We start from the raw sequence: 21,744 nt of genomic DNA on the forward strand, positions 1-21,744 counted from the left end.
CCTGCTTTGTCTATCTCATGGACATAGAACTTACCATGAAGTACCACGGGGAAAGCACCAAAATTAAACCAACCGCGTGTAAATTCTACATGGCGTAGTGCCAAAACCGAACTGCGTGTAATCTTCTACCTGGCGTAGTGTTCGCCTACACGGCCATTTTAGCACATTTACATGCACACTATGTTCGTTTAATCATCCCTTTAGCCGTATCATGACCATTTAAACTGTTTAAATTGCCGTTTAGTCTATATAATAACTGTTTAACGTGTAGGATAACACTATTATCATCCGTTAATCACTTCACCCAATTCAACCAACTTGCTTACAACAATTATATTAACCTAAAAAAACAATCTTTTTTTCACTTGGCTTTGTTTCCTACCTCTTTTCATCACACAAGTTTGTTTGCATATTTTCATCTTCTTGCAAATACATCCCTGTACATGAAGAGCGTTGGCAACTGAGACATAAAACTCAAGAAAAGGAAAAGCACTGGTTGAGAAATGAGACCTAGGTGCCAACAAAGATCGGGAACGTGATAAATTACTTCGGTTTCTAAGTAGAATTGCAAGACTTCAAATTTTCTTCAAACCGTTAATATGCCCTAAAGATATGCCTCTTTTTGCCAACTCGGAAACTGAAGTGCAGTTAGCCATTAACAAAGACATTAACCTAGTTAATGCTGGAACGTTGAATAATATATTCAGCATCAGCATGATTTATAATTTCAACACAATAACCTGAACGTCATGAAAGCAACCATGCTTTTCAGTACCCAAAGTAGGAATCATAGAACGTCCATTCCCAGTTATAACAATTGAAAGTTTTGCCGTATGGACTTGGCACGAACTCAAAAGACACGAAGGTCACGGTTCAAGCATGTTGATAGCTAGTCTCCAGGCCCTTCTATCCAAAGCTACCTCTTTCGATATATTTCAATCCTTAAGGTCTCTCTTAACCAACTCGTCCCAAGTCAGTTTAGGTCTACACCCCTTTACACTATCAGCACGCTTTAGAACCCCACTAGTGCGCATTAGGAGGCCTCTGTTGGACATGTCCAAACCAGCTCAACTGATGTTGGGTAAGCTTCTCCTCAATTAGTGCCACCCGACCCTATCTCGAATAACTTTGTTCCAGACTCTATTTCTTCCTTGTGTGCCCGCAAAACCTCCGCATCTCTGCTACACTCAGTTGCTAGTCATGTCGCCTTTTTGTAAGTCAACATTCAGCACTGTATAACATTTTGGAGCGAATCTCTGTCCTATAGAACTTATCTTTTAGCTTTTGTGGCACCCTCCTGTCACAGAGGATGCCCGAAGCTTGACACCATTTCAACCATTCAGCTGAAATTCTATGGCTAACATCTTCATCAATGTCACCATCCTTTTGTAACATCTATCCTAAATACCGGAAAGTATCCTTCTAAGCCACCATTGCCCATCGAGGCTAACATCTCCACCCTCATGCCTAATCACACTAAAATCACACATCATGTACTCGATCTTAGTCCTACTAAGTCTGAACCCTTTTTCGACTCTACCGTGCGTCTCCACCCTCATGCCGTATGGATGTAGTGTTTCTTTAAAATTAACACTGTAGTAACTAAGAAACATGTTCCTTGTTTACAAACTCTAGATGGATCCAGCATAAAGCATCTACAAACTCTAGTCACCGCAGCATGAAGCGACAGAAATCAAAGCAGCTCAACAGGGTGAATTTCCACTCTGAAAAGGGGTCTGACTCGGGGACTTCCTGGTCAGTACGTATTTAACAAGTGATGAGATGCAATTTTTTTACAAGTCTAAATTCTTAGCCCACAAGGGAAAAATATCTACAAAAATGTTTTACAACACCCATATGGAATTATGAAATGGGAAATCTGACGGCAGTGGCTGCTGTAAGCTGAGGATTTCAATGGTTAGTACCTTCAAGTTAGGCTCAGAATCCATTGTTCTCCATCTAGTTCTGCGCTATTTCCAATTGCAAAAACCATGCCAGCATCTGCATCGATCTAACCTAGTGTTGTACAGTTCAGGACTTGTTACAGGGAAAAGGAGCCAAAAGAAGCATATTGAACCAGCCAGAAATGCTACCGATGCCACTCCTGTGACAGAAAAAACAACCAAACAACATAAGAAGTTGAACGCAACTTTACAAACATTAACATTATTTCATTTTATGAAAGAAAACAGGAGTATATACATATACACACCTTTTGTTCGTGGTGATGAGAAAACAGGCAAACCCATCATATTGCAAAAGACGTGAGCAACAATAGGAGATAACAGATTCCCTGTAGTTCATTTTTTAAACTTTTCAGGTTACAATCATAATATGGTTCAAAAACACAATTATCTGTAGTTAACCATCCATCACGTCATAAATACAAATCAAAATTGGACTACAAGCACAATTAAACTTTTCAGGTTACAATCCATAAGCTTAGTCGAATGTACCAAGATATGGTTCAAAAAACAATGAGGAAATCAATATTTTGATATGATATGGGTGTTGCTTTTCAATCTTCTGGAATTTGAAATATCATACTAAAACATCGCTGGTAATCATGACAAGTACAGTGCAAATATGGTTATTCAATGATTGATCCAGCATGAACTAGGATGGACCAAGAATGAAAATGTCTACCATAAAACATGGAAACTTCAATTCTGCAACTGGAAAAGCAATTCCAGAAGCGATAGCAAGTTCATAATGTAGCAAACAACATACATATGACCAATCTTCCATCTTCAAAAACACAAAAAAGGGGAATGAGTGGGACCTGTTCGAATGAACAAAAATGCTGCATACCACCCAAAGATTACTGTGTAGCCTAACTGGACACCTGAGAAGGAAGGTAAGAAGTTAAATCAAGCTCAGAAAGTGCAGCAAACAGGTGTCAACAACTGATGAAACAGAAGTAACCATAAAACTTGATGACAAGGTTTGAGAAAAGATGTGGAGAACTAAAGACTAATGTATTGGAAGATTCCAATTTGCTCTCCAAGCATACTAAAAGGTCAAAGTACAGGTTTCTAGTTTTTTTTTTCTGAACAAGTAGGTTTCTAGTTTTAGACAGTACAATCAGTCCCGAAGACTGAATTCTAAACAATCTCAAACGAGAAGTTACTATTTGTGAAACAAGCGAGGATCATAGGCTTAGTGCCATGGTAACCCATTACATAGTGCGAACCAAATAACATGACTCTTCACTCTTCAGGCATGCAGTACAGTAGTAGTGAAAATTTGAGACCATATTGCAACTCATTTAAAGGTCAACTTGTATCACTGAAGAACAATCAAAATAAACTAACATGTTATAGTTCTCTTTGATTTCAGGAACAATAAAATTAGCGAAATACAGGTCCAAAACTGAGATTCTGACACCACTGCTATGTGCTATGTTAATCTAGCTCAAAAAATTTCTTCTCATACCATGGCTGGAAGATACTGATGGAAAAACAAGATGCAATGAAAAATACCTACAATCAGTAGAGATCTCATAAAATTGCATCCCTGCTGTTGTAGTTCGAACAAATGGTTCAAGTGTGCTGTCAACACAAAGGTTCAGTTACTAATATAAAGGAATCCAACAACATGAACAGCAGGTTAATTATGAAACATGTAAGGTTGGTCCTTTCCAAACATAAAATTAGTATGACATTACAGAAATGTAAAGAAATTTACCTAGACTGAAGAAGACTGGGCTAAAAAAAATAATTGTAGACATTTTGAACCCACCACACAGAAGAAGTGGTATCATGCATGCCCTAAACACAAGCTCCTCGGTAATAGGTGCCTGATCAAAATATCATCACTGAACAACATCACTACTATAAAAGACGGAATCAAAGTGTTTATCAGTAGTAACTGTTAGCTGGTAATTATAGTCCTACACTCAGAGTCAACAATTTGCCACACCAATCTTGGGCCACGCACTCAGAAATCTTAGATCACTGGTATACAGGATCTTGTATATAAGAATTATAAGAAGTAGAGAACAATAGTGCAAAGGGGGAGAGGAACAGACCACTACATAGTTCCGCCAAACCATTACATCATCAAGGGCGGCTTGGATCCGCAGCACAAGCCTCTTGGTGCAGCCAATCCCCACCTCATCACCATCTCCGCTGCGCAAGCTCGCAAGAAGCCACAGTCTATTGATGAACGACCCAGCATACACTAGGGATGTAAGGAGAAGTGGAATCAGCACTGCCTGAAGCTACAGAAGAAACAGTGTTTCAGTTCAAGAAACAAGCATTAGGAGCTCAACATTGACGAGCGAGCTACCAAACTGCAACTTGTCGCTAAAGAGAGCTCGCTTACCAAGTGATCCTTCCTAATGCCGAACACCGCGAGCATATCAGCGAAGTCGCTTAGGCTCCAGACCTGGGAGGCAAAAGGGGAGGAAGACGAAAAGATGGGGATTTGAGATTGGGTCCGGGGATCCAGAGCCAGGGCTTTGGGAGGGGTTTGGACGGGAGCAGAGGAAGGGCTCTTACGCGTAGGAGCGCCGCGGTGGCGAGCGCGGAGGCGGTCGAGGCGACCGCGGCGCAGGCGAAGCGGCGGTGGAGGAAGGAACGAAGCGAGGTCGGGGGCGGGAGGCGGAGGACGACCGTCGGGGCGTAGAGGACAGCGACGTAGGACGCGGCCATGGCGGCGCACGCCGCCACCGCAGCGGCGCCGGGTATCGCCGGCGGCGCGGCGGGGCGTAGGCCCGCCGGCGAAGCCATCTTACTCCGGTGGAGCGGGCGTCACGCGAGGTTGCTCATTGGACCCTAGATTCACAAGGAGGAGGGCGGGGGGGGGGATGGATGGTGGAGCCAGGAGAAGGGCGGCCGGTGCGGCGGCGCCGGAGTGGGAAGAGGAGGTGACTGCTGACTGAGGTGAGCGACGGCGGCTGGACTCGCGAAACTGCGAAAGGTACATGGCGCAGAATGGAATTTGTTTCTTTTTTAAAAAAGAAAAAGTTTTTTTGAAAAGATTTTTTTAAAAAAGGTGCCCGTATCAGTCAGGCTCTATGCATGGGCCGTAACAGTGTGATAATGGGCCAATCCATTTAAAGTGAGGGCCCTGAAACTGAGTTAGTACTAACCCACTTTTGACCATTTTATTTGTTTCAAAATATTTGGCATTTCACGTTCTCCGAAATATAATTTTCTATTTTTTTCCTCACAAGAGTATTATAAAAATATTCTAGAAATGCCTTTCAAAAAAATATTCTAGAAATATTAAAAGATACTTTTACAAGGGTAATTTTGGTCATTTCATGCTTAAAAGATGAATTGCCTTGGTATTCGTGTCTTGGTCAAAATTGTCAAATAGTCATTCCATTCTAAAATAATTGCAACTATAGAGTTTAAAATTTATATCCCAGAAAAATTGCTAACTTTTAACCTACCTACCGCAAAAGACAAGATAATTTTTGAAAGATTTTCGTAAAAGATAACTAACACATCATCCACTCCACAAAAGACAAGATGTATTTTTATAATTTTACATCTAGCATTAATTTGCGTGCTTGGTCGGTTACATTTATTTTGAGATAGGAGTATTTGGAAACGGAGTATTTTTGTTCAGATAACAATTGGTTATTCTAGTTCACTGCGAATTCGGATCATAAATGCCAATTCTATTATATGTATCTTCTGATTTAAAAAAAATATCCCAAAAATTCTTTTATTTACATGTCGCGTGGAGCACCAGCATTGGCACGTGTCGCACGTGGGTTGGCTGGGTGTGATGTGGGGGTTAATGGGGTTGCAGACCGAACAGCTTTTATGGTTTTATTATCTAGAGCTTCAAGTAGTTTTCCTCTCACACGGTGAATCCTTTTCTGAATCAGTTTTAACCACTGTATTGGTAAATCCTTTTCTCAATTGATTTTAACCAATGTATTGCTGAGAATTAATCCTACATAATAAGCTCTAATATTGACATATCTTATAGTTTTTAAAAATCAACATTTTAACTAAACTAATTCAACATTTTAAATATACTAATCTAATATTCACATGTGAAATGTTGAATTTCCTTATAGAAGCTGTTGAATTTCCGCTTTTATATATTGTTGAATCAGAGCTTAAGAATATGTTGAATGTACATCAGAGTATCACCATTGTCATACAATATCTTAAATCTATCATTTTCAAATTGTCGTAAAAAGCTTAAAACTTGCTTCAATAAGGTTCATTGAATTGTTGGCCGGATATGAAATAATTGGCGAATTTCATAAAATGTATTAATTACTTCTACACCTGCAAAAAAGTTACTTCTACAAATTTTAATAACTTATATCTTATCCAATCAAAATTTTTTAAAAAAAAGCATGCCACAATGTGAAGTATGAAGCCGCTGTAAACTTGTGTAGATAACATAAAAAACGAAGAATGTTTGTTTTCGAATACCATTGTATTTCAACGCCTCCACAAAGACCAACAAGCAACCGCTACCTCGAGTAACATGAGCGATTTAGTTCATTGGTGAGTCCTTTCAATCACTAGCCAAACATATTTGACACACTTCGTGGATGTGAGAGGCCAAAGGTTGCTACGTGTACTTTCTGACTGACTATCCGACCCAAAGGGGTTTTCATGCTAAATGGATAATATGTGTTTGAATCCAGCTATTTAAGATCCAATCCGTATCTGAATTTGGATAATAAAAAATGGATATCTTATATTGATATATATTAGATGTAAATCAATATGCGATCTATAATATATACATCACCTTTTAGACTATCGGTACCCGAATATGATCCAAAAATAATAATTATCTGTATTCGTAGATATCCGTTTGCCTGCTTTGTTTTCATCCCTACATACGAGCGAGACAACGGTCAAGAAATAAGTGTTGAATCGTCTCATCCTTATGGGAAATGTAACATTGTTTTACTGCCCTGCCAATTTTGCTTAGCTAGATTATTCTTGGTTAGAATAACACCTCTGCATATGTACCATTTTCTCCGTTTGTACTTTACACAAGAATTCCCCATTCTGATGTAGAGTCCATAGGAATTCATCTTCACTCTGACCTAGAGCAATATTTGAGATTTGTGGAATGAAGTCATTCCAAATTACCAAATTAGTGCCACTAACGTCCCTCCACCAACATATATTTGACGGATAAATGTCAAAAACCTATGCCACCAAATCCTATTTACGACGAGCTATATTATATAGACTAGGACACCGCCCGTGCAGTGTTGTATTTTCTAACCACGTATCTTCCCAAAATCTAACATGTGATCCATTCCTGTTTAAATTTCATTAGGCTAACTTCTGTCTTTCCACCATTCTTGCACTAGTGGTGCGGTCTTCCTTGTTTGACTGAGGGAATAATGGGATGAGAAATATACTATTTTTTACCCAAGCCTGTAGGGGAAGTCCCAACCTATTTTTTGTTTTTTTTTATTTCAGGCCCGTTTAATTTGCTCGCATGGAAGTTGAACTCAAGCCTGCTGGCTGCTGGATACTACTCAGGTGCTCTCATCCAGAGGCTAGAGTCACTTTCATGACAAGAAACATACTTGGGATGAACATTTTTCACCAACCCAAACCTAAACCTGCCGCCAATCCCAACGCCACATCATTGACAGCTCACCACTCTCGAAGTATATGAGAATTTAGTTTTTAGTGCCTTGCCATCTAGACGAGTTTCACGCTTCAGCTAATGACTTTAGGTTTGCGAATGTATGCATCTACACTCACTCTTATGAATACACGTACACATTATATTCTTATAAGTATTTTCGAGAAATTGAACCGGCAAATCTTAAGATTGATGAAGTCACCATAAAAGCACCTCATTGTCAACATGCGCAATGTCTACCACTCAAAAATGGTGCTGATTAAATTCCGGAACAAATCCAGAAAAATAAGAGCACCCGAACTGAATTGAGAACTCGAACCTAGGTGGAGAGGTTCCAACATAAGAAAACTTACCAGATGATGCATATATAGTTCGCAGCCCAATGACCTTCATTAAAAAGAAAAGAAAACAAGAGCTATGGTGTAATCTGAGAGGCGAGAAAGTAATTTTAAAGTTATTACAAAAATTAATAATACATGTTCACGTAAAAATGATACAGCTCTCCAATCAGCGAGCTATGGTGTAATAAATTTATCTATGAATTAATATCATACGTGTATCTAGAGATTAAGCTGACTCTGAAGGAGGCGCAGCTGGTGAAGGAGCAGCAGCATCCAACCGCACGCCTGCCTCACCGGAGCTCTGGAGCTGTGCCATGGCACGGCGAGGGTTCGCGCGGTGTACCTCACACATTTCTGAGAAAGCTACGCCTGCCATTTCAAATATAATAATATTTTATGAGTCAATTAGTTTAGCATGTACTTACCAATATTATGCATGGTCTCAAGTGATATCAACCATAAATAATTTCTAGTTTCAGACCATTCCCAATGGTGGTTTCATCCGAGTTCAATCTCATTAAATGAGATACCAAATGAGAAATGACATGGCAAGAGATTTATGAATAGCGGAAGAATTAGGTTTCATCGAGATGAAACTTGATATATACACAGTTACCTAGCTATGTCTTGGAAATGAAATAAAACTTCCATCGTGATAAAGTTGTTTCATATGCAAAACTTAGATGCTAGGGAAGCCGGGAAATAAAATTGTGCATTGGAGAAGTAGTTTTTTCATCAAGCCAAATCTCCTTAGATAATTAACATGGCAACCATGAAATGGAACTCTCCAGTGGGTAGCGTTTGTTCCACATGTGTAAAACCAAGCCAATTTGTTTACTTCCTTGTTTAAGTTGAATATTACAAACCTTAACATATACACCACAGTACTCTATTTGTTTCAAATTATAGCTCACTTTATATTAACTTGGTGTAAATCAAAATTTTCAAACTTTGATCACGTTTATAGAAAAATCACCAATATTTATAACATCCAATTAGTTCCATTAATAAAAGGATCATAAGACATGTTTTGATTCTGTGTTTGTTCATATTTTCTAAAAATTAGGTCAAAGATCGAGTGCTGAGTGCTTTTTTTTTAGGATGAAGTTACAGGGACGGAGCAGAGGGAAATACTCAACCAAAAAACAGTTTGCATATTTTTCTGAAAAGCGGACACTAATATTTGACAATTTGCGTATTGTTTTTCAATAACAGAGGCTACAGCGAACAGTTCAATCTTCATTCATCTAGTATGTTTTAGCATGTAATAGCATGTTTATACGGTGCGATGGATATCATGCGCGCGCTGTGGACGGAACAGAGAGGATGAGAACGACGACCCCCCTCTCATGAGCAAAAACATGAAGGCTTCCAAGCAAGCAAAGCAGCAACTTCATTAAAAGACGCCCTAAAAAAACTTCATTAAAAGACAAACAGGCACCCCAGGGCTGTCTAGCTCAGATACGAGATCGTATTCCCCAATGTCCATGTCTGCCAATCGACTTGCAAAGAATCGTTCTCTTCTAGAAGTTAACTGTGGATCGGAGCTGTGCTCTCGTTTTGCAAAGCCGGCCGGCCACACAGACTTGGCCCAAGCAAGCTGACGGCCGCGTCCGACAGCCCACAAAGAGCTAGCAGAACCCGGAGAATGCCAAGAGATCGAAGGGCTTCCTCTCTTCGCACCAAATGTCAGCTTCAAACCAAACGACGACGACGCAAACGCCCCGCATGGTTGAAGCAGCATCCGATGCGAATCGAAAGATGCCTGCAGCTGCAAGTCCCCGTCTCAGCTGCCATGATCCCATCGATCCACATCGATCTAGCTACCTGGTCTCCTATATATAAAGCACACACCAAGCTCCAGGCACAAACCCAACCGTGCTCAGCTCCTCTCCGGCCGGCTCTCCCTGAAACTGCTGCCATCTATCTTCGCCGATCGATCAGCAGCTGCAGGTTCGGGTCGAAAATGGCCGCCGACAACACGAAGACGTCGTGGCCGGAGGTGGAGGGGCTGCCGGGCGAGGTGGCCAAGCGGAAGATCCTGGCGGACCGGCCGGGCCTGCATGTCATCGTCCTGCCCGTCGGCTCCGTCGTGACCGCCGATTTCGACATCAAGCGCGTCCGCGTCTTCGTCAACAAGATCGGCAACGTGGCACAGGTCCCCAAAGTCGGCTAGGGGCTCATGGTGAGGAATCGGCGATCGACGATATATAGTGCCCCAGTTACCTCGAACAAATTAAAGGTTGTTGATGAATTATAATGCTGTTTCTTGTGTTCCGATAGATAAGTGTCGTGTCGTGTCGTGTCGTGCTAGAGTTGATGATGAGCACACTTGTGAGTGATGATGAGTGTGGATTGTTGTTTGTGGGTGATGCCTGTACTGTTTCCTAGTACATGGAATTTTTTTTAACACTCCTACATGGAATTTAATTGCAGAGTAAATAAAGGTGAGCGCATATGTTGAGTCTAGGACTCGATTTGGCTAGCCATAATCTTCCACTAGGATCCTAATCTATACCCACTTATAAAGAGCGGACCGTTTCTACGGTGCTTTGACTTTTGATCCGTTGTTAGACACCGACATGTGGACATCAATCACATTGTCCCCATCTATTCCCTTGCATCTCACTCCTGCCGCACGTTGCCGAGTCCAATTCAGACTCCAACACGTCCCACGCCGTCTTTGATCGCACTCTCTTAACTACAAAACGTTCTTCGATTCGGATTGCATTTGAGCCCACACGGCTGCAAACCAGACCTCATCGATGGTTCCGGCATAGCTCATCGTAGGTGGAGACAAAGCAAAACGACAACGACTCTGATACAAGTCGATGACTCCCTGCCCATCACCCATCAATATAAAGGCCCGCAACATGGTAAAGAAGCCAAACAAAGTTCTCAAGGAGCAGCACGAGGCGCACGGAAGAAGAGATGATGGAGAGGAGTAGGAAAAAGAAGGGCTCTTCCACGGTGCCCGGCCCGGGAACCGGCTACAACTGCAAGCCTACAACTCCTATCCTCCAATTTTGGTAGGTTCATCGGCGCTTCTTCACTTACGTGGAGGAGCTCGCCGAGGAGCCCAGCGGCGGCAGTGAGATTGTTGCGGTAGAGCTAATCAATATACCAACCTTTGTTTTCAAAATAACTAGCAACTTTGACTTTACTGTTTAAAGTTTAATCGTACATCTATTATATGAATATCTGCACGTATAGATAGAAAGTGTATTATGTCGATATAGTACTTCTTATCACAAATCCAATGATATTTGTTTCCCTTTACATATAGTTTTATAATTAAAGAGATATTGTTTGTCAAATTATAAATAGTAAAAGTTAAAGTTATCAATTATTTTGAAATAGATGTTGTATTTGTATAACTTCACCCGTAGCAACACACGGGCATTTTGCTAGTGTAAGCTAAATGGCTCTAGTTTAGGATCTGTGAGACTTTTACCAACAGTAATTTTAAAAAAAATCAATGTAAGTCTAATCAGTCTAGTATTACCAATTTTTTTTCGAAAAAATATAGTATTACCAATAGAGCAAACAGTTGGCCTAGGTAATTTTGAAAATAAAAATTAAGACCGTTTACTTTGAGCACTCAACCAACATGAAAAATTATATACATAAACAAAAAACGGTCTTATCCATTATTCTTTTATCAAATTCAGAAAGTTTTTGGGTTATAATTATGCGCTCGTTACAAAAAGCCCACCGCATAAATAGCATCCCAATTGTAAGAATCGAGCGCTTACCCTCTCCGGCGGCGAGGTTGGAGTAGAGGTCGACGAAGTTGGGGCACCCCTGGAGGCACGCCGGTGAGCAGACGGCGCCGGCGACGCGCGGGTCGAGGAGGGAGTCGGAGGAGATGCCGACGGTGGCGCGGTCGACGCCGCACGCGCGCACGCAGCGGTCCGTCTCCACCAGCCCCGCCAGCCGCGCGTCCTCGACCACCACCTCCGACGTCCGGCACTGGTACGCCGTCGGCCGCCCGGCGCAGTGCGTGTTCTCCAGCACGCACCGCCGCGACGTGGACGACACGGCGAACGCGCACAGCTCCGCCGTCAGCTGCTCGCACACCACCCTCGCCCCTGCCAGGGAGGAGTTCGATCGGATCAACAGCCAGCCATCAGAACCTTGCTAAGAGATACCAATACGGCCATTGATGGAATGATGGTTACCGAGCGCGGAGGAGAGGAGGAGGGTCAGGGAGAAGACGAAAGCTCCAAGCTTTGCGTGGAGGAGGAGGACGGAAGCCATGGATGCTGTATGCTGCTGATGCTGTCGTCCTTCGAGCTGGGCTTAAGCTTGAGGTCTCTTACGTGTTCTTGGGTTAAAGAGTTAAAGCTTCTTAGAGAAGTAGCATTATAAACTACTACCAGAAGGGGGGGAGCAGCCCTGTTCAAAAATTGCCTAACAATTTACCCAACTATTCTTCTTCAGTGTTGAGACCACCAACGCGGCGTCAGTCAAACTGTTTGTCGTCTGTCGTTTACTTGCTCTGTTCTTGGTTTTGCTTTTTAGATGTATAAATAAATGTCATCGTTCTAATGATACTGTATTATTACCTGCTGAGAGCGTTCGATTAATTATGTTTAGAGCACCTTTTCCCCTCTGCCCAAATGTGTTGGCGCCTAATTAGTTCAGTTGATCAAGGTCGTCGTCTTCCTTTAATTCGATGTGTACACCTGTTGACGTCAACAATGGCAGACGACAAACAAGCATTCAAAATTAGTACGCGCGGCGAGTGGAGTAAAGAAGGCCGTGAAGAACGGGGCAGGTTTTGGTCTCGGAAGGAAATTCGTTAGCAACTTGGCAGCAACGCGTTTCCTTCTCGATGTGACATGTACCCAACGGTTTCGTATTTCTTTTCCTCTTCAGAATAAAAATCCCCGGTTTAGATTGACCAGTAAACCGGTCCAGGCCACTCTTTCATGTGTTCCATAAAACGTTGAATTTTGGTGGAAAGAGGCCTTCACTGAATCGTGTATACAGGCTAAGGTCAAAAGCAAAATTAAGTCTAGAATTGAAGAAATAGTTGGATCAGCAAGGGAATACGAATGCGTTTGAATTTGATTGTTTAGATCTCCTTAACCAGGCTATAGGCACGCAGAATCTCACTGAGTTGTGGACACAAGTATTTCCATCGAGAAAATTTATTGGATACTGTAATTGTTGGTGAGTGGTGAGCAGTGAGCAGTTGAGCATGGGCTGGAATTACTGAAAGTGGTGTAACATATCGGATTGGTGGCACTACTCTTTGTGCTGACTAAGTAGAGTAAATCACTTGATTGATCATGTGTCAAATACATGGGGACCAAACAGCAGTGCAGAGGTTTTTTTATCCATGTGATCGGAGGAGATACCAAAAAATAATCTAGATACCAAAAAATAATCTGCCATAGAAAGGCTGTAGTGATTATGTTGCTTGGGATTATGAGAAGACATGCCTCTTTACTGCTCGCAGCGCTTACAAACTCTGACAAATCAACATGACCCCAAGGCTGTAGTGAGTAGGTGCTAGTATGCAGCAGGCAATACTGCTAGCAGTTCTACAACTGATTGGGGGGCGCCATTTCGTCTGCAGCCAGCCGGTCACCACCAAATCTAACACAAACTCTGACAAATCAACATGAACCCCCGGATGAGAGGACCACGACTTCCTATAAGTCAAAGAGAACATAGTAATTATTCATTGATTCGAAGGAAAAATTCTTTTCTTTTTCATCATCATCAAGACAACATACCCACATCACCACATATACCTCCCAAATGCATGCTAACGAATCTATTACATACAAAGATGTTAATCCCCGCCCCTACACTATAAGTTTCAACTTTTGAATGGCAGCTACCTGTTGCATATCCGGGAAAAAGAATTCTCTCTTTTACACGAGCAAGAGGACTTGGTAAACAGCATTGCTGGATGGTTACTTACTGGGCTTCCTAATTTCCATTGGCAGCATGGACAGGGTACGGTTATTGTATGGTCAATGCTTCAGTGGTTGGATGTGCGGCTCAGGTGCAGGAGGGAGTAGATCAAGGAGGAACCGATGGATCATCTCAAAGCTGGTGAAAGTTATCACTGCAGCAGGGGTTGTCCGGAACAGATTTGTGGCACATCCACGGTAGAAGCCAGCCACACCCTCTTTGTAATAAACCTTTCTGATGCAGTCTATTACACCTTTGTATCTAGCCTCCGAGTGTACTCCCTGATCTTGCAGCCTTGAACGAACAACCTGTAATGATTATCAGAGTGATGAACTCCTAGATATAATGATGAGCATGGACACATGACATTTATCTGGCTTGGACCTGTATATTAATTTATTGGGGATCAAATTTGTAGACTGACTTAATACCTCATGAGGATATGTCATAGTTGATGCAGCTACTTTAGCCAGAGATGAAGCAACAGCAACATCACCAAAACTCAATGCTTCAACAGTAGTATTATCTGTTAAAGCATTCAACAGTCACTGGTCAAACTAGGCCACTTGATCTGCTCGACACAAACAAAACCGAAGTGTTCAAGCTTGCAAAAAGAAAATGGGTTAAGAATAATACCTCGCTCCGCCAGATAAGCTTTAATCTTCTCATATGCAGGGAACTGAATAGCAACATGACTGACACCAACCAAGGCAGGGACCAGACCACTTTTGGAAAGAAAATATTAGCAAGCATATCAGGCCACAGAATCAACAATTAATAAAGGGAAAGTCAATTTTACCTCCCTCAACAATTGCAAAAGTTATCTTTTCATCCCTCGACTACAAAATCGGACATAGTTGCTCCCTCATCTTTCAAAACTGGACACATGACCTCCCTGCCTGTTTTCCCTCAGTGATTTTTCTCTTTTCCTTTTATGTTTATTTTGTTGAACTCCACATGAGTAGAGTAGATCTATGCAGTAGCTATGAATTAAAAAATTCATCATAATTGGACCCCAATAGCTATGAATTAATTACAAAAAAGCATAGATCTAAAAGTACAACAAAAACTTTATACTAAAGATAATTCCATGCTCATTAGATCATGTACGACTGAGTTATACATTAATCTAGATAAACCTAGACAAATCTATAACTCAGGCATACATGATCCAATGAGCATGGATTTTTTTACTGCAGCTCAAGCATATAATGTTTAGCCCACCATAAAAATTTCGCCATAATTGAACCACGTAACTGTAGCTATGAATTAATTACAGAAAAGTATATATATCTAAAGCTACAGCAAAAGCTTTGTACTAAAGTATACCATATTATGTTCACTGGATAGATATACTCATGAAGTCCAACAAAATTGGGTTTTCCATTTTATGATTTTTCTGTGATTTACCACGATTTTTCAAATTCATCCAAAATAAACATAAAAGAAAAATAGAAAAAAACACCGAGGAAAACAGCGAGGGAGGTCATGTGTCTGGTTTTAAGAGGTGAGGTAGGACTTGTATCTTGTTTTGTAGTTGAGGGAGGAAAAGCTGATGTTTACAATAATTGGGGAGGTAATATGGATTTTTTGCTTAATAAAGTATAGTTTCTTCAGAAAAGCAAACTTCCATGTGACCTACCGGTATAGTCCGCGTATGCCCTCCTCATGTGCTATTCTTCTCAAGGCAGCAAGAGTACCTTTATACAGGATTGGCCCGGCTCTTATTCCTTGGGTCTATAAAAAGGAACAAACATATTGATGTGCCAACAAATGTCATCTACAAGTATGGATGCCTCGCAATAGATTATTAGGTACAGGAAAGGCAGAAAAATTCTTAACTCTGAAATTGACCTCTCATGGTGCATCCACAATATGTCATGCTACATTTAAAATTATAGTATCTGTTTACACATTAATCTTTATATCTTAAATATCTAAGAGACTTTTTTTTTGTCTCCTTTGTCTTTTAACAAAATATGGAGGTTCACACAACTATACATATTTTTTCATGGAGTATCAGTAGCACAAGAGGCCCATGTGAGAAGTGGGAAATGGAAAACATCTCATCCCTCTCAAGCTGATTTAGCCCCAAATTGCTTTAGTCCAATTAAAAGCTGGGCAAGAGGATGAGGAAATTTCTACCTCACTTGGGAAATTCAGATTGGAACCAGTGGGTGGGATTGACTATATGCATATGTGCATCAGAACCAATGTTCTTGTGCACCTGATACATCCTCTTTTTCATGAACTGACATCTTCTCATTAAAGATAAACAAAACAGCACGAACCAGCAGGCCATAAGCCACATCTTAGGAACATCTCAGCTACTGGTTGTTAAATTTTGAACTGAATTTATTAAGTGAGTGTTGAACCCATCAGAACATCAGAAGGTGAATAGAACCATAAGAGATTTTAGAATACCTAATAAGCAACCAATTATCCAAATTTTCATGTCAAAACAATTTTCTACAAGAGAATAGTATACCTGAAATCTTGTTTTGACAACCCAAAGTGGATTTGTTACAATACTCGTTGCAGCTCCTGCACATGATGCAGCAACAACATTTGCCCCTAAAGAGAGTTGACTTCCATCTACAAAACCAATAAAGGTACCACTTAGAAACAATGCTGGTAAGAACTACAAAACCATATGTAGGGTAAAGAACTAACCATTGGAAGAAAGCAGGCTTTTGAGCTGCTCATATACAGTAAAATAGACCTGCGCCCAAGAGAAAACTGTAAATTAATAGAAGAACATAGGCATTTGATTTACTTCCTGTACGCAGGTAGTAGTTGCAATGATATGCATGCACGCAGAAAAATCACAAAAGGGTCTGATTCTTATTTGTACTCTGGTGTTCAGAAACTTTGCATGTGTATAATGTGCTTAAAGCAGCCAGTACAGAGGTAAATACTAATCATAAAAAAAAAGACGTAAATACTCACCGCCCAGTTTGGTAATAGCGCCAGAATAGTAGGGGAGAGGCCACGATACATTCCCCGAAAACCTTCCCGTTGAGCAATCTGTTGTAAGGTCCCAATAATTACACTACCTAGTAATGATTGACAGGATATATAACCTCAGCATTCGAAGCTAATATAAAATGTAATGTAGAAGCATTTTCCTGTACAACAAAAAATAATTCTAGTCCAGAATAAAGATGTAGTGTAAATAATGTGCTAAGCATAAAAATTCCAGTTCCATAGATACAAATTCGGTAGTAACAAGCAAGATCACATCAACCATTAACCACCAGAACGTTTCTCACGTGTAAGGGATCATCTGCCAGCATGAGAACATGTCTGATCACAGCACTCATGGTTGCATTCTCGAAGTCTAAACATTTTTGCATTCAGCCATTCACAGAATGCCTGTTAGGCCTTAGTTTTATGTAATATAATATCAGCGAAACTCTAATATATTATCTTAGAAACACCAGGCTTTGAAATATTGATTATGCTCTATTTGACCCATAAACGTAACCAAAGATAATTCCATATAAGGCAAACAAGACATAGCATCATGTAAAGCAAACAATAGACACATAATGCCCACACAGAGACAAACTTCTAGTCTTGCACACATTTTTCAAATGTCTGCCTGTTCTCTGAGTCTTTCACGTGCATGGGCGAAAAGTACAACCACTATGAATGATTGCATGCCTTTTCCACTCTCAATATGCATGGTTTCGTAAATTCACAATGATGCAGCACAAGCGTTATGCCTCCCTTGTCCCATACACATGGAAACCCTTGCACTTTGACTCATGCAAGATGCTAACAAATGACCGTTATACAAGTATACAAAGCCAACCAACAGAACCTAAGGATGACATATATGTCCAAACAAGCTATTTGAACCATTACAAACCCCAAATGTAGATCCGTTACCAAATAATTCCGCCAAATTTGGACAGTTTAGGTCATCAGACACCACAAGCGGAAACTAAGCAGTCCTCCATTACTAAACAAACTTCCTCTTGGATCTCACGGGGTCAACAAGACGACAGAAACCAATGGATATCCCAGACCAATCAGAGCACAAAATTCAGAGAGGAGTACTATGATTTCCCCCAACTCCCCCATGCAGAATTGCAGACAATCCATTTTTCCCTGCGCACACACCCCTGTGCCAATTCTCCTTCATCCTTAGCATTCCTCAACATATCCAGTATCAACTCGCTGTTAACTGTAGAGCAACGAATTGAAGCAAAGTTGACACGGATTTCTCAGAGGAAATACACACCTCCAACTGTGCCTGTGGCTAGCTTGGGACAGCCGTGCACCTGGAACCTCGTCTTGATGACATCGAGCGGGCACACGAACGTCGCCGCCACCACACCTGCGCCCAAGCCAGAAATCACATCAAATGCCCCGAACCCCACACTAGAACGAAATGGATAAGAGTTCCAGCATCAAGGGTACCAGCGGAGGCGCCGGCGACGGCGTGGCACAGGAGCCCGCGGGCGGAAGCGGGGCCCTGGTGGTGGTGGTGCTGCTGCGAGGACGAGGACGCTGACGAAGGCGGCGGCGCCGGCGAGGTCGCAGCGTCGCCCGGCATCTCGCTTCGCCCACCCCTCAACCTTCCGCCCCCCTCCACTCCACTCCCTTCCCCGATCCGCGCCTCGGCCGCACGGCTAGGGCTTCGGGCTCCCCGCCTTTTTTCCTCTCCTTCCTTACGGCGCCTCGGCGCTGCTCCCGCGTCGGCTGGTCCCGATCGCGCCGCCCGCCGGCCACCGGCGGCGGTTAGGGGCCCCTGGACGGCCGCCTAGGGTTAGGGTTTGGGATCTGAGGCGGGCGGGGCGGGCATTGTGGGTGGGCGGCGGCGCTGTATTTGTAAGCTCGCTCGCCTCGCTTCTCCGTCGCCGCTTCTCGTTCCCGACGTCACGGCACCCTCGCTTCTGCTTCCCCTCTTCCTCGGGGCCGTGGGTGGGGCCCTGGCGAGATGTCACATTACACAGGCACGCGGGGCCCTGTTCCAGCGGGGCCCAACCGTCAGTTGGCCGGACCCTGTGTAGGCAGGGTTGCACAGTGTTGCGTGGCGCCCCCCTCTGCGCCCTCGGCGCCGGCGTGCACGTGCGGCCGCCGCGGCTGGGTGTGGGCCCGGGAGAGCAGTCGCCTACTGGGTCTCGACGGCGGCGGCTGTGTGGCTCGGGGGCCTGTTGTCATGGAGACCAAGTATTAGGTCCTGTTTGGGGAGCTGCAACTTTTCTAAAAACTGTTATTGGGAAAAACTCCACCAGTTAGTACAAGAAGTGTTTTTAGGAGAAGCTAAAGAGGCTTGTTTGGCAACCTCATTTTTAGCCAAAGCTTCTGGGACGGGGCGGCGGCGAACCTCGAGGGGTGGAGAGGACGGGACGGCATCTGCCGTCGAGGGGAGGGCGGACACGGCAGCGGCAGATCTGGGGTGGAGAGGACTGGGCGGCGGATCTCGAGGGGGTGGGAGGATGCCGCGGCGGCGGCCGTCGAGGGGTGGGGAGGATATGGCGGCGGTGGACGTCGAGGGAAGGACAGGACGCGGCAGCGATGGCCATTGAGGGGAGGGGAGGACGCGGGCGCTGCAGCCTCTCCGCACCAAGCCCCTCCGCACCCCGACGAGGCCCGTCGAGCCCCTCCGCACCCCGCCGAGATCCGCCGAGCCCCGAGCACCGCCGCACTGCTCAGGCCCTGCCGGCCCCTGCGCCACCGCGCGCTAGATCTGGGGGGGCGGCGACCTCGAGGGAGGAGGAAAGGAGACCGTCAGCCGTCAAGGGAGGGAGCTCGGGGTGGCGAAGGGGCAGAGGAGAGGACTCAGGGGGGGCGGCCGGAGCAGAAGGGAGAGGAGGGGGCAGCGATGGCCGGCGTGGAGGGGAGGTGAGGAGTGGCGGTGGTCGGCGCGGAGGGGAGGGAAGGAGGCGGACGACGGGACGAGCAAAAGCTCGAGAAGCTCCTCTCGCCGAGCTTTTCGTCGCTAGACAAAAATGAGCTTCTGCGTTTGTTCGTTGGTGGGAGAAGCAACCCCGTTTGGGGGAGCTTCTAGCTTTTCCAGCTACTTGGAGTAGCAGAAGCTGCAGAAAACTCCCCCATTGCGTGTGCGTGTTGAGACTTTGGGGCAAAAGCTCTAAACCGAGCCGGGGGCCGAGGCCTTACCCGCGCGTCGCTGCCATGCGGGCCATACATGAGTGTCCCAGAGCAGGGGCAGAGAGAAGGGGGGGCGGACAGGGGCCTAGCCCCCCATGAGCCCCAAATTTCCATTACAAATTTAAATTTTGATTAAATTTTTATAGAAATTTGTATGATTAGTCCCCCCTAACAATGAAAAAAACGACGTCCTGGCTCCGCCCCTGTCCCAGAGTCCCAGAGTTGGACGTCGCAGCTACTAGCTACTTCTCGGGAGGCAGAGTACTAGCTCCTCCTCGGAAGGCAGGGCCCACGGCGATGTCTGGTCGCCGCTTACCGGGCTGGCGTGGTGGATCATGGGCCGGTCAGGCTGGAGTGGAATTAAGTGGGCGGTAGAGATGGGCCCCCGGGACCACGGCGCGGCGGGAAATGGACGTCCATGATCCGACCCGATGATGACTCCGGGAGGCGAGAGGATAAGAAGCAATTTCGATTTCACATCCGCGTGTTATTTTTTTTTTCGGATCAAGAAATGGATTGTACGCTATGAGAGATGTGCACAGTCATCATGCCTTATTTTTACTAACAAATCACCAGAAGACCCTGTCACAAATAAATGGCGATTTCATGTTACATGTAGGCCTAACTGTTAAAATTGGATAGAAATGTCTCTTATCTGTTGAAATTAAACTCTTCGAAAAAATGTTAAAATTTTTTGATCAATAAGGATTTTTACCCCTCATAAAAAATTAGGTTTTAATGAAGTTATAATCTTGATATGTTTAATGATTTTGTCCTCAACAATCATGTTGACGTTTGAATGACACAGAGTGTCTTAGAATGTTAAGGTTCGTTAGCCCTGAAAGTACACAATTCATTTCCCTTCGTTCATCTAAATAGGACTCTTCCAACAAAAGTTTCAGCCTACATGCAGTTGCTTTGTGCTGTCTTAGAAATCATCTTTACATGATCAGATGTTATAGGTTTTATGATATACACAGAGTTTGTACAGTTCTATAAACGTGTTTTGAATAAGGTGCAGTTTTGAAAATTACGAACGACGACCTAGCGCATCCTATTGATCATCAATGTTTCTGAAGTGTAAAAAAAAAATAATGCAAGTACTATTGTTATATTGGATGGATCTCATACTATGATGGTGGACATTTGTGATAAAAGATGAACACCTATTATGAGTGGAGTATGTTTTAGACATTGTCGCTGTCCAAGGCTAAATTTCCGTCTAGAAACTGACTCTTTCCATGGCAAAATAGACGTGACCCCTATTTGATTGGTTGCTGCTGCACCCTACCCCCACCCCAACCCACCCTACGGACAAGCACTCACTGCGATCCTTGTTTAACCATGGAGTGGATTTGACCTTCATAAGCAAAGATTGCAATTGCAACAGGCAACAAAAATAATTCTGATTCTTGGATGCAAAGAGGGGGTAAAGAAAGTTGGAAGCGAAAACTAAAAGGATTCTTGGATGCAAAGATGGGTAAAGAACAATGACCACTCTTTTTTCTAGCGATTCCATGATGAAAGCTGACAACACGGATATGCCACGAGGGATGAAAGCTGACAACACGGATATGAAATAACTCAGAAATAATAACACGTCCCTATCTCCTCTAATTAAACAATTCTGGCTTTTTGTAAGCTGAGATCACTTTCCTTCTTTAGACAAACTCAGGTGAATTCATCCAAATCAGCAGCCCTTTTGAGGAAACTAGCCGGACAGGTTTACCAACTCTTTTGCAGGCAAGAATTTGAA

The 21,744-nt window shown here is 43.4% G+C and overlaps 4 protein-coding genes across 4 annotated transcripts; 1 reads left to right on the forward strand and 3 right to left on the reverse strand.

Annotated features, from left to right (window-relative positions):
- Positions 1-1,696: 1,696 nt before the first annotated feature.
- On the reverse strand, positions 1,697-4,941 carry LOC120699005 (CAAX prenyl protease 2-like). The gene is made up of 8 exons (XM_039982835.1): positions 4,503-4,941; positions 4,327-4,389; positions 4,031-4,222; positions 3,688-3,799; positions 3,483-3,551; positions 2,783-2,845; positions 2,213-2,293; positions 1,697-2,104 (listed from the first exon to the last, which is right to left on the reverse strand). Exons 1-8 carry the CDS (start codon positions 4,731-4,733, stop codon positions 1,971-1,973), a joined length of 945 nt encoding a protein of 314 aa, XP_039838769.1. The 5' UTR covers positions 4,734-4,941; the 3' UTR covers positions 1,697-1,970.
- A 3,009-nt stretch (positions 4,942-7,950) lies between these two features.
- LOC120699006 lies at positions 7,951-12,438 on the reverse strand. The gene is made up of 3 exons (XM_039982836.1): positions 12,116-12,438; positions 11,690-12,025; positions 7,951-8,303 (listed from the first exon to the last, which is right to left on the reverse strand). The coding sequence occupies exons 1-3, from the start codon at positions 12,192-12,194 to the stop codon at positions 8,161-8,163; spliced, it is 558 nt and encodes a 185-aa protein (XP_039838770.1). The 5' UTR covers positions 12,195-12,438; the 3' UTR covers positions 7,951-8,160.
- On the forward strand, positions 9,602-10,364 carry LOC120699007. Its single transcript, XM_039982837.1, has one exon. It carries the CDS (start codon positions 9,682-9,684, stop codon positions 10,108-10,110), a length of 429 nt encoding a protein of 142 aa, XP_039838771.1. The 5' UTR covers positions 9,602-9,681; the 3' UTR covers positions 10,111-10,364.
- Positions 12,439-13,600: 1,162 nt separating the features above from the next.
- Positions 13,601-18,908, reverse strand: LOC120699004 (nicotinamide adenine dinucleotide transporter 1, chloroplastic-like). The gene is made up of 9 exons (XM_039982834.1): positions 18,294-18,908; positions 18,115-18,210; positions 16,815-16,921; positions 16,539-16,587; positions 16,354-16,460; positions 15,508-15,602; positions 14,502-14,590; positions 14,297-14,391; positions 13,601-14,173 (listed from the first exon to the last, which is right to left on the reverse strand). The coding sequence occupies exons 1-9, from the start codon at positions 18,427-18,429 to the stop codon at positions 13,925-13,927; spliced, it is 1,023 nt and encodes a 340-aa protein (XP_039838768.1). The 5' UTR covers positions 18,430-18,908; the 3' UTR covers positions 13,601-13,924.
- Positions 18,909-21,744: the final 2,836 nt, after the last annotated feature.

Source organism: Panicum virgatum, chromosome 3K, assembly GCF_016808335.1.
Source record: "Panicum virgatum strain AP13 chromosome 3K, P.virgatum_v5, whole genome shotgun sequence".
NCBI classification, from domain to species: Eukaryota; Viridiplantae; Streptophyta; class Magnoliopsida; order Poales; family Poaceae; genus Panicum; species Panicum virgatum.

What these genes read in the sequence shown, in the direction of transcription:
- LOC120699004 (XM_039982834.1), bottom strand. Translation starts at nt 18,429, where the DNA reads ATGCCGGGCGACGCTGCGACCTCGCCGGCGCCGCCGCCTTCGTCAGCG. An exon ending in CGCTATTACCAAACTGGGCG is followed by an intron (nt 16,588 to 16,814) that starts GTGAGTATTTAC and finishes TCTTGGGCGCAG; the next exon opens with GTCTATTTTACTGTATATGA. An exon ending in CTATGACATATCCTCATGAG is followed by an intron (nt 14,174 to 14,296) that starts GTATTAAGTCAG and finishes TAATCATTACAG; the next exon opens with GTTGTTCGTTCAAGGCTGCA.
- LOC120699005 (XM_039982835.1), bottom strand. Translation starts at nt 4,733, where the DNA reads ATGGCTTCGCCGGCGGGCCTACGCCCCGCCGCGCCGCCGGCGATACCC. An exon ending in GCATTAGGAAGGATCACTTG is followed by an intron (nt 4,223 to 4,326) that starts GTAAGCGAGCTC and finishes TTTCTTCTGTAG; the next exon opens with CTTCAGGCAGTGCTGATTCC. An exon ending in CCCAGTCTTCTTCAGTCTAG is followed by an intron (nt 3,552 to 3,687) that starts GTAAATTTCTTT and finishes TTGTGTTGACAG; the next exon opens with CACACTTGAACCATTTGTTC.
- LOC120699007 (XM_039982837.1), top strand. Translation starts at nt 9,682, where the DNA reads ATGCGAATCGAAAGATGCCTGCAGCTGCAAGTCCCCGTCTCAGCTGCC.
- LOC120699006 (XM_039982836.1), bottom strand. Translation starts at nt 12,194, where the DNA reads ATGGCTTCCGTCCTCCTCCTCCACGCAAAGCTTGGAGCTTTCGTCTTC. An exon ending in CCTCCTCTCCTCCGCGCTCG is followed by an intron (nt 12,026 to 12,115) that starts GTAACCATCATT and finishes CCTCCCTGGCAG; the next exon opens with GGGCGAGGGTGGTGTGCGAG. An exon ending in CAACCTCGCCGCCGGAGAGG is followed by an intron (nt 8,304 to 11,689) that starts GTAAGCGCTCGA and finishes TTGAAATGGCAG; the next exon opens with GCGTAGCTTTCTCAGAAATG.